The sequence below is a fragment of the Eubalaena glacialis genome, chromosome 2, assembly GCF_028564815.1.
Source record: "Eubalaena glacialis isolate mEubGla1 chromosome 2, mEubGla1.1.hap2.+ XY, whole genome shotgun sequence".
In the NCBI taxonomy this organism is placed as follows: domain Eukaryota; kingdom Metazoa; phylum Chordata; class Mammalia; order Artiodactyla; family Balaenidae; genus Eubalaena; species Eubalaena glacialis.
In genome coordinates this window covers 164,469,510-164,481,618 of record NC_083717.1, presented here as the reverse complement: position 1 = coordinate 164,481,618, position 12,109 = coordinate 164,469,510, and the positions used below count along the sequence as shown (strand labels likewise).

The following is a 12,109-nucleotide window of genomic DNA, read 5'->3' as shown; positions in this document are numbered from 1 at the left end:
TTGTGCACGTGTGTTCACACACCTGCGCGCGCGGCACACACACACACACACACCCCCTCACAAACACACTGCAATTACAGCAATTAGAAAAATGAGGTTCATCAGAGGAATACAGAAGAAGGTGTCACTGGACAGTATAAGGGGTAGAAGCAGAAAGACACAGCCAGGAAAGTACAGCCTGGCATGATGCTCTGAAGGGAGCCAAATAAATATCTGCTAACATGTGTCTGGGAAAATTCCATGTATCACTCTTGGGTAGAGATGGTTTTAATTTTCCAGAAGATAAAAACTAAAATTTAAAGATACAAAAGTCTGCATATCAACATCTACAAGGTCCCTAACCTTTATGTTTACTTAGAAAGTACCTTTAAGAAAGGACGAGAATAGAAAATTTTGAATGGAAGTTTAATTACAATCATATCAATATGGAAAATGTTTTGAATGCTCATTCATTTATAAATATTTCTAAACACATTTTGTATATATTGAAAATTCCTGTACTTCAATACTCACATATATAAACATGAAATTTTTAATCAGCATTACTTAATTATAAAACCTTAATACTTTTCCCATGTTCAGATGATCTGTGAGCCACAGAAGTTAATACAAATTAAACAATCAAAATTGGTATAGGTGTGGGCTCAAAAGACCGTGAATTTTCGATAATTTATCATATAGTAACCTATATTCTATGCCTGTGAAAGGTTATGCCTACAAACCAACATTCTCATCAAGGATATGACTGCCCTTTCTTATAAAACTTTTATTAGAAGGATACGGGGCACTGCAAAGGGCTGAGCGAAAGCATGGAAAGCAGAACCCCATGTAATTTGCCATGGAGCAATGTAAGTGTATACAAACTGCAATTTATAAAGGAGTTCCCAAAGCTGTAGGAGGAAAACAAAAACAATCAGTAAAAAGCTTACCATCAGATTTTTAAATTAGAAAATGAAAAACTTCTAAAATGATTTTCTTCCTAATAGGGAAATAGCATGGAAATTATCTGCCATTTGCATCAAAGGAAAAGAAATATCACTGCCCAAACACTGCGTATGTTTTTAAGTAAAGACAGTTAACTGACTTACAGATTTGTGTTTTATCAGTTTAAAAAATTCTATGCTCTCTATTGGTTCTATTACTACTAACAAACAAAAGCAAAAAAAAAAAAAAAAAAGGAAATCTAGATGTCTGTAAAGCTTAAGCAATAAATACATATTTTTTATTCTGACATTTCCCTCAAATTTTAGTGCTTTGGAAAATGAGTAAGTTTTAAATGCAATGTCAAAAGGAATTTGAAAGCAGCCAGGCAGGGGATAAAGTTGTAATTCAGTTGTCACTGTCTGTTTCCCAAGAATTTAGGAATTACTAGTGTGTATTAGGCATCTGTTCATAATCAGAATTGTTATTGCCAATGGAAACATAATATACATTTTAATCTTATTTCAATTAGGATCTGTTTTGTTGTTGAACATGTCTTCAACACTGAAACAGAACTATTGTGCCCAAGATTGCCTCTGCATGCTAGGCAATGCAAGGCCCCATTCTCAGAACAGATCACAGAATCTTAAAAGCAAGAGGTTCTGACTAATTCAGTGCCATGATTCAGGCACCAAACACCTCACATTTAAATTATTTAGCCGATTTACAAATGAACTTGTTTAATTTCCAATTTAAAAAAGAAATCACAACTTCAACCAATCAGAAAATGCTGATGAATCCCTGCATTCTTTGCCATGACTCAAAATTACGCTGGCAACCCTCGGTACTAATGGGATCAGGATGACAGGAAGTAAAAGCATCATGTATAATATCAGATGCCATTGCAACTGCTTAAAAACAGTGACTCAGAACACTCTTCTGTTTCTAAATGGGAAACAGACTGTACTCAAATTTTGACTGTAATATTAAAGAAAAATGATATGTAATTACATGTTTAAGTGGTTAGTGGGTGAAAATATTTTTGTATACATTCAGAGCAATTTTTTCTTGAAATATTATTAAGTTGGTGGTATACCTTACAACGATATCTTAAAATAAATATATCTAAAGAGATCCCTTGAATATTACTTGCTTATTATCACTGTTAAGTTCTGTGAAGTAACCATATAAAATGCAAACCCCTTACGGGCAGAGCTTCTCTGTTTTGCTAACTAATGTAGCCTAAGCATCTAGAATAGTTCTGGAACATGGTACACTCTCAAAAACAATTTGCTTAACAAATGAAAGTATTAAGAAAATCCAAACTAATGCGAGTTAAGTGTAGTGACTATTTCAAGGACTGTTTAGTTTATATTTTACTGCAACTTTCACTTTTTTCCAACTGGTATAAGATTCAATACAATTTCCAATCTAAATATTAAATTTGTGAGAAATCACATGCTTTTTTTATACAGACAATTCTCTGATTAACTTTCTGGCTTCCTCGTTTGATTAATCATGCTCATTAGAAGAGGAAATAAATGATAAAAATGCATACAAATTAGTGATTGAACAAATATAATATTGTGATATTTTAGAAGCTATTTAGCACAACATTTAGTACAAGATTTAGAAATTGACTATTTCTAAAAGCTTGTTCAGATTAACGGTTTTCATTTTTACTGTCCCCATCCTAGGCCAGACCTCTATCATATCTAAATTACTGTCACAATCTCTTAAGCTGTTCTCCATACCTTTAGGTTCTCTCTTCCCCAATTCATCCCAAATGTGACTGACCAGGCTAACTTTCCTAAAATTGGGATTTCACTGTGTTTTGTAGCTGCTCATATGCTTCAGCTCTCTGTCACCTATCAAATGGGATAATATATGTCAAAGTCCTTTGTATGTGGTCAGTGTTAACATGAAATCTAAACTATTTAATTTCAAATAATCTGACTACACAACCTATTTCACTTAGAAAGGCAGTGTGGCTCAGCAAGAAGATTCTTGGAGGCAGAAGATGCAGGCTTTACCATTTTGTGTGTAGAAAGACTACAGGCAACTATCCCATGGGTGATAACAAATTTTAGGAGCATTCTGTAAACTTCAGTGTATTCTGCAAATAAACTAGTGTCTCACTGCTCCCGCATGGCCTGACTGCCCTCAGTCTCCACCACCTTCATTCAGTATCAGGTTATTTCCTCCCTCCATCTATGAAGCAGCCTACAGTTCAGCTCAATTATTACCATGTTTGTTTCTAAAATTATTCAAAACCACACCCCCTTTTGGAAGAACCCATATATTTACATACTTATTAGAGTTCCTCTAATTTTTCCATATAATTTAATCTTACCTTCCTAGCCACAGCAAGAAATATATCTTCTATGGATGACAGTGACTGGCATTGTTTAGGGATTCTAATCCTAAATAACTGGTTGACTGAAGAAAGATATTACTTAAAAGATAATGAAGTGAATGAAATGCAAGCGTAATCCTCACTAAATGGCATATTACTTAGGGAGACACTTTTTACAGATAAGGATGTTTCCTTCAGTGATAAATTACCTTGTTGAAGAGTATGGACATGAAGAAGAGATCCAACAGCATGGTCTCTGAAAAAGCTTCATAGTCAATTTTGAAAAAGAGCACAGTAAAGATGACTGTGACATACTGATATGTAGGGCTGCTGAAAGAGGACCGTAGCAACTTCAGACCAGCAATGGTGATCATTAAAGCACCTAATCTACAATATGAAGAAAGCACATTCATCAACTGATGACTGAAAACTTTAATCTACGAACTTCAGAAAAATCACCATTTCATTTGCTAAGCTCAGAAATATATATATCAAATTTAAACTTCTAAATATTCCTTTTTAAGCATATGTATCATAACTCTTATCCTTTATATAAATAATCATGTTTAAAAAATAAGTAACACTACTGCAATTCTGACATTTGGTTCTCCAGTTTCTCAGTACTTCTACTGCTTAAACATTAACAGCATTTAGCACATAAAAAACATATTAATGCTTACCCAACAACATGTACCTAGTGTAGTGGGTCGGCCTACAGGATGATTGTATAGGCAAGTGAACACCTAAATGGTCTGATTCACATAGTACACAAAAATAATCATCTCTAAAACTTACCATCTAATATTAAAATTAACCTTATTTAATAAATGTCATCTCATAAAATGTTAGTTCACAATGAGATGTCTGGAGTAGTAATATGCCAAGAGCAGAAACAGATGTTCAGAAAAGGGAAGTCAAAGACAAAACTTCACTTGAATTTTTCACACAGTACTTTGCACCAAAGAGACACTCAATGATTACTTGTTACTAGATCAGTAACTTAAGACATTGCTATGACAGACCCCAACAGTCAAACTTAGATAAGAGGAGTACTGTACTTACTCTGTATCCAGTTTTCTTGGACTAGCAATTGTCTCTGCACTGCTACTAAGTTCATTGAGAACAATCAATGGATAGATGATATTCTTCTCCACAAAAAGAAGCCACACATGAAGTTTCTCAAACCACATCACAGTAGCTGCGTCTAACAAGGCAATATTAAGTCAAGAAAACCATGTCATTTAATGCATAAAATAGTCTGGTAATGTGATAAGAAAGGAAAATCTTACTACTCAAATTCAGCTGTACTATAAATAATGTAAGTAATCCAGTATGTCAATCAATAGTCAATTTTATGAATTTTGAGACACATCCAACTTTCCAACTTAGATGTTAAATTTAGATGAACTGAATTTCATTTTAAACTATTATTCTTGAAACCTCAGTTTTTAACCATAACTTTTTCTTATTTATGCCTATAACTTTTGGAGAAAAGGTTAGTGAAGATTATTAGACTGCCCCTTTCCCCCAAAAGAAATAAATGATCTATTAAATTATCTGTTTTTAAAATCCTTACATACACATACATCTTATAAGACATACATCTCAGAACAGATATGAAAGTATGATATGTTTTGGATTCACACACTTCATAAGTGTCATTTTCATTGCCAGTAATATTTTCCCAATACTTTAATATTTAATGTCATTGGGGAAAATGTCTAGGATAAGCTGAAAGATTTAAAATAAGGTCCTCCAGCTATCTGGAAATAATGTCAACTACCTCTAGGAAGTTCTCTAATGAATCATATTTTTCTTTATAGCTACTACAGTCAACTTTGCTAATACCTAATACTCTGAATAAGTGAAAAATGTTATGTCGATTCAAACTTTATAAAATTTAGGCTAAATGTTTTGTTAAGATAAAATCAAACAACATGATCAATGATTTACTTTAATGAAAACCGTTCTTCAAAACAAACCAGATATACCTGCTAACATTTATATATGAAAGCAATTAATCATTAACCATCAAAAATACATCATTCTGAGTTATTTTCCTTATGGTAAGAATAGGCCAGTACAGATTTTTACAGTTTTACGTCATTTTACTACAATCTACACATTAATATTTAATTATCTCTCCAGGATCAAAATAGTGATCAAGATTACAGTACCATGATGACTTAAGCAATTTTGCTAAAAGGCCCAGGAAATATGCTTTGATACTGCAAAGTCAAGTTTGGTATAGAAATCTTTCAAAAGCTTCAGAGTTCTCTAAAGAAGTTAATTTATCTCCAAACAGTTGAGAAATTTATTCTCTATGGCAACTCATTAACTAAAGAGAAAGTCTGAGGAAGAAACATTGGCTTGTTTAATCACTGGCATATAATAATGATGACATAGGTATTAACTTTTATTATATCCCTAAAATGAGGAAGTATATTATAGGTCATTGAACCAATGAACCAGACTGATTACTTATAACAGAAAAGTCAGGGTTTAAAGTGACAAGTAAAAAGCTTGCCAAATGGACTGGCCTTCTACCTCTTTTTAGTCATTTTATACTTTATCCCAAATCTGAATGAATAATAGCAATTACAAATGTTTTTCACCTCTTTTCTCTTGATCAACTCTTTATAACCCTCTCTGGTAGGACATAGTGTCACTGGTGGAAACAGGAACGAAGACCTTTCTATTCCCTTTATGCTTTGAGTTAAAAATATACCAAATAGAAGTCTTAAAGAGGATTGAGTTGCCTGCATATGGCAAGGAAGATTGAGGGTAAAGGTAGCGACTGGAAAGAGAAGTCATAGACATACACTGAAGGATTAATCAATGAGAGGTCTATGAAGAACAACTTAGAGAAGGAAAGAGCAAGTTTTATTCTGTGGTAAGTTGGCATTTTAGCACTGACATTTATACTTCAACTGAAATGAAAGCAAAAGGTCTGATTCATTACAGTGTCAAACCTAAGAAACACAAGCCAAAGTGTTACTTGACGATACTTACTTAACTGTCACCTGTCAACAAAGTAAAAGAAAACAATCCATAGTATTGAAAGGAAAAGTGTTAATGAAATACTTACTTCGAACTTCATACTGATTATACTCCACCGTCTTGAGCAGAGGGTGAGAGAAGCAGTGCCACGGTAGCTGCTTCCTAACTTGAGGCAGCACGTAATGGGTTACAAAACCCACGAAGCCGACAAGCGCATACAACACATACTTGAGCGCAGGCTAAAAGAAGGATAAAGTTGAGGACATTAAAAGTGATTTTGAGACCCAAAGGAGAACTTCTAATTGGTCAGTTCAATTTTAGTCAACTATAGAATCTAAGAACTAAACATTTGTCTGCAGTTAACATTTCTATATTATGTAATTTTCTGATTAAATCAGCCATAAAAGTTAGTGACTGTTCACGTATTACAGATATTTTAAAATGTGTCAACTACTTTCCTTGGTGTCTCACACTGTCAATGTAATTAGAGTGTGGCCTGAGGTATATTGCTTGCTTCCCTAAGAATGTTCTATGTGACTTGCAGAGCAATGTATTCAATTGTTTTAGCTAGTAGAGATAAAGGACATGAGCTAAATAAAACTGTAAGTTTGAGTGAAGAGCAAAATAGAATGAGAAAAAAGTTCTTTTTTTGTGGCTTCACATGGTTTGGAAGAGAGTTCTTATGTATGACTAAATCCACAAAAACCAAGTACCATCACTTCAAATATTCAAATTAAAAGTCATATGTTTAGAAACTAAAGAGGTTTCCGTCGGACCCCTGAAGACCCACTGGACCTCACTCAGCTTGTGAGGTACTCAGGAGTTAATGGTTCAAATTGGAAGAGAAGAAAACAGGCAAAAATGTTAAAATTAAATAATATAACCTTTGCTTCTGGCCAAATGGAATAATAGAGATTTACTCTATTCCACATGAACCAAAATAGAATAAAATATATGAACCAATGGTTTGCAATATACTAGACATAAGGAAATAATCAGTAAACACTGAGAGAAAGAAAACAGATGAGGTAAGTGTCAGGACTGCCCCAGCTTACTGCCCTTAGATACTTTCCAAGTTGCAGTGAAGGGAGGGGAACCCACATGAAGCCTGGTACCTCCTGAGTTGAGGAGATAGAACTAAAAGCCTGGAGACAGCAAAGCAGCTAGAGCTCACCAGAGCAGACAGTGTTCCAAAGAGAAAACTGCATGGAGAGAGAACTTCGAAGATCTGCAGAGTCTCCCTTGAGTATTCAGGGGAATTAGCACATGTGTGTGGGAGGGAACTACATATGGAAAGGGAAGGAACCTCGCCAAGGGATTAGAGAGAAGAGTATCCAGCACTCACACAGGGCTAGGAATAGTGCCTGTTCTCACAAGCCAGGTTGGAAAAACTCAACATTCACAGGGCACTGGTCAGAGTATTCCAAAGTGTGTTGCCTCAGTAGGGGGAATATTAGCCCTAAACTGAACAGCCCTAGTCTCAATTAAGCAACCTTAAAAGTTAGATCTGAGGGGATCAAACTGTTAACAAGTAACTTAACAGTGCCAAAAAACAAAGTTCAAGAATATTTCTAGGAATACAAAAATATCCAATACACAAAAGGCAAACCTTATAATGCTTGACATCCAATCAAAAATTACCATGCATGCAAAGAATCAGGAAACTATGACCCATGGGGAAAAAAACCAATTAATCAAAACCAACCCACAAGTGACACAGAAATTAGAATTATGACACAAGAACATTAAGAGAGTTAGAAGTGAATTCCATTTGTTCAAAAAAGTGAATAGAGGCATGAGAGATATAAAAAAAGACCTAAATCCAACTTCTAAAGATGAAACTTGTTAGTTCTGAGACAAAAAATACACTGGATGGGATTAACTGCAGATTACATATTACAGAAGAAAAGATTAGTGAACTTAACAACAAAGCAATAGCAATAGAAAGTATTCAAAATTAAACATGCGGGGGTGGGGGGGAAAGAATTTAAAATGAACAAAGCATCAGTGAACTGTGGGACAAATTCAAGAGGCCAAATATACATGTAACTGGAGTCCATGAGTGGGGGTGGGTGGAGGGACAGCAAAAGGAAAAGGGAAAAAACATTTACAGTAATAATGACCAAAATTTTCTAAAGTTGATGAAAACTAGACCACAGATGCAATGTACCCCAAACACAAAAACATGAAGAAAACTATGTGGAGGTGCATCATAATCAAATTGACACCATGTAGAAATACAGGTCTGCACAAGAGAATGAAGAGCCCAGAGGAGGGTAACTGCGTGGCCTGCAGATGCGCAGCACTGCACTGCAGGACCAAGCATCACCCACACCCGGGCCTGATTTAGAGGACGGCATTCTGGACTTCCAGTTGTAGTGGAATGAGACTTTGGGGGGTTTAGAAGGATGTGAATCATGGAGGCCACAGGGCATACGGTGTTAGTCCAGCACGGTTCCTGGTGTTTATGCCTGCCTGTATTCCCCTCCCACATTGCAGTAGGGCTGCCCGGTATGACCAATGGATACGGAAGAAATGGTGGTATGTATGCCACATCCAACATCAGTTATAAAAGACTGGGCCTTCGGTCTTGGACTTTCTCTCTCTAGGATCACTGGCTCTGGGGGAAACAGGCTGCTATTCTGTGAGGATACTCAGGCAGCCCATGGTGAGGACCACATGGAGAAGAACTAAGCTCTCTGGCCAACAGTCAGCAAGGAAGTGAGGCCTACTAACAGCCTCAGTTGATTGCAGCCACATATGACTGCAGCATCACAACACATGCTGAGCTGGGATCATCTGGCTAAGCCACTCCCAGAGTCACGACCCATGAGAAACCATGAGAAAATAAGTATTTGTTGTTAAAACCAAACAAAAAGTCATATATTTCAGCATTATGGACCAACACTACAATCAAATCAGAAGTGAATCCAAACAAAGTTATTTTCCCCGAGTGAAAAGAACAAAATGATTCCTTACCTGCAATACTGTGAACACTGTGCTTACATGAATAGCAAAATACAGCACACCAATTACAATGCACACTACTAGGTCAGACTGTAAACGCTCGCTCTGTGGAACAAAACAGAATAATCAAACATTACACAAAAATTTAAACAAAATCTTTCCTCCCAAGTGGCCAAGCTTAAGAAATAAATTTTCATTGATCCTATTCTGTAGCACTTCTAGGTATTTCTTACACATAATAATTAACTACAATAAGTCTTATTTTCTTCCTCAGTTTCCTCATATTTTGGTTTGATACTGCAATACCAAGGAAATTAAACTAAGCTTAACTAGTTCCACACACAGTAAACATATCATAACAAAGTCTTTTAGAATGAAGATTTTTTCCCCCATTGGTCTGTAAGCTTTACATATGGGAAAAAGAAATGAGATATTTGACTTCTTTTATAGGGTATATCCTTTTGGATAACAAAGTTATATTTCCATTGGCCTTCTGAAATGTTGAAACTGCATGCATATGTCCTGTTTTACTTATTGAATCTTGTTTTTTTAAAAAATAAATTTATTTATTTATTTACTTTTGGCCGCGTTGGCTCTTCATTGCTGCGCGCGGGCTTTCTCTAGTTGGGGGGAGCGGGGGCTACTCTTTGTTGCGAGTGCATGGGCTTCTCATTACGGTGGCTTCTCTTGTTGCAGAGCACGGGCTCTAGGCACGCGGGCTTCAGTAGTTGTGGTTCGCGGGCTCTAGAGCGCAGGCTCAGTAGTTGTGGCGCACGGGCTTAGTTGCTCCGCGGCATGTGGGATCTTCCCGGACCAGGGCTCGAACCCGTGTCCCCCGCATTGGCAGGTGGATGCTTAACCACTGCGCCACCAGAGAAGTCCCTACTTACTGAATTTTGGTTCTTTTAGTGGTTGCAGTGAAAACCAGAAACCTCTTGATATCTTTGGTCATCAACTGACCCACAGATTTATGCTTTTAAGCTAATACATTCAGAAATATCCTATTATACTTAACATGAAACGTCCTTTGCTAACATGAAAACTAAAGTCAGAAAAAATTGTTTAAATTATATCTTGAGGCAGTTTTGTATTTTTCTAAAGTTTTCTAAAGAATATGTGAACAGTTCAAGTTCAGTGAAGGTAACTATTAGTCTAATTCAAGACCTATATAAATTCAGTCATTCATAAATGGAAATATGTAAAATAACTTAGGAAAAAAATGTTTTATGTTTTGTTCCATAAGGCAGATATGAATCTGTAGAATTCATTTTTTAAATAATAACTGAAAGAATGCAGGTAACATTAAAATTTTTTAAATTACTACATCTGCCTGAGTATATGAAATTAGTACAGGTTATTGTTCTCTCCTTCAACCTGGAAAATAAACACACACACACACACACACACACACTTACCCTTGAAAAGCAAAACACACTAAAAGACCAGCAGATGACTTATAAGGATGTAGTTTTTATCAACAAAAATAACAACAAAATAAATCTAATTTACGTTAATATTCACCTTTCAAATCCTAGTTTAAATTCAATAGGATTAAGAATTCTATAAACAATGCAATCACTTAATCTCACCTTATCTAAAAATAAATATTTAGCATACTGTTCTACATTGAAACAAACTTTGAGGAATAAGCATTTCTTACATGTTAAAATTTGAAATAAAAACCACCAACCATGCACAACTATATATGTATTTTTCCCGTTATTAAAATTGTGTTACCTCAAAAAGTGTTCATTATATAACATGATGAACTATATAAAATTTAAGTTTTTTAGGTGATTTTAAAAAGCTAAAACTTACAACAGAATTTCTAAGTTTTTCAGGCAGTGGATCTTTTACTTCAGACAATGGGTCTTCTGGATTTTTCTCTTCTGTTTTTGGAAAAATCTTGGATTGCACCAAAGAGCTTTACATTAAAAAAAGAGAGAAAATAATTTAAAAATATATTTATAACCTAAAAACCAGTACTTCAAATGGCAAATAAAGTTTATGATAGAAAATGAAGTGATCCAAGTATATTTACTCATTAAGCAAATGACAAATTCTAAAAAGTTTAAGATGCCATAAATAAGCATACAATAAGAATATTTTTATGAAAATATAGTTTTAAATCTTAGGAGAGAAAAAGCTAACAAATACTTTCAGCCAATGGTAATCAGAATGACCCAAAGTTAATATATTTTGAAATCAAATATAGATAAGTCAATAGCACTTTGACAAGGCATTGGAAAAACAGATTTTGGAAGTTAAATTTGAAAGAAATGCCAACTTATTTAAATTTCTTTAATTCAATAACAAGTAATCTCACTTACAAAAGTACAGATGGATCACTGCTTTGTCGGCTGAGATGATAGGATACTGCCACTAATAAACCACAAAAAATGGAGAAAAGCACTGGAATATGCTGCCCATCCCAAGAATCCTGTTGGGGAAAAAAAGTTTGACAGAATATGCTTCTAATTCACAATGTACCACATAATCCTTTTATGTCAGTATTTTGGAGAAAGATAATTTAATTAAACAAAACCCTTTCACATGTTATTAATTGCATTTTATTCCACATAAACTTAGATTTATTACATTCTGATGAACTAGAATCTAACTGCTAGATCATTGTCAGATTTCTTTTGGTACTAAAACTCTATTATACACTAGGAATAATACATTTGTTTCTGATACATGCTGCAGTCAATTTCTTTCATATTTTAAGTGGTATTAAGTTTACAGTAAACTACGTTCTCTTTTTTGAAAAACAAAATAACTTGGTGTAGCAAACTTCTGTTATATATAATAATGGAGTAGGAAAAGGCAACACATGATACAACACTTCAGGCAAAACAAACTGTT

At 34.8% G+C, this 12,109-nt stretch overlaps 1 protein-coding gene across 3 annotated transcripts in view; it reads right to left on the bottom strand.

Moving 5' to 3' along the window:
* The window catches only part of PCNX1 (pecanex 1), a 164,961-nt gene that overhangs the window by 37,182 nt on the left and 115,670 nt on the right, over positions 1-12,109 (bottom strand). For all 3 annotated transcript variants that reach the window (XM_061180985.1, XM_061180983.1, XM_061180984.1), the window contains 7 exons: positions 11,575-11,684; positions 11,063-11,168; positions 9,257-9,349; positions 6,366-6,516; positions 4,340-4,481; positions 3,487-3,664; positions 782-890 (listed from right to left, as the gene is read on the bottom strand). In XM_061180985.1, coding sequence (XP_061036968.1) covers positions 782-890; positions 3,487-3,664; positions 4,340-4,481; positions 6,366-6,516; positions 9,257-9,349; positions 11,063-11,168; positions 11,575-11,684 — 889 coding nt within the window. The remainder of the gene's footprint in view (positions 1-781; positions 891-3,486; positions 3,665-4,339; positions 4,482-6,365; positions 6,517-9,256; positions 9,350-11,062; positions 11,169-11,574; positions 11,685-12,109) is intronic.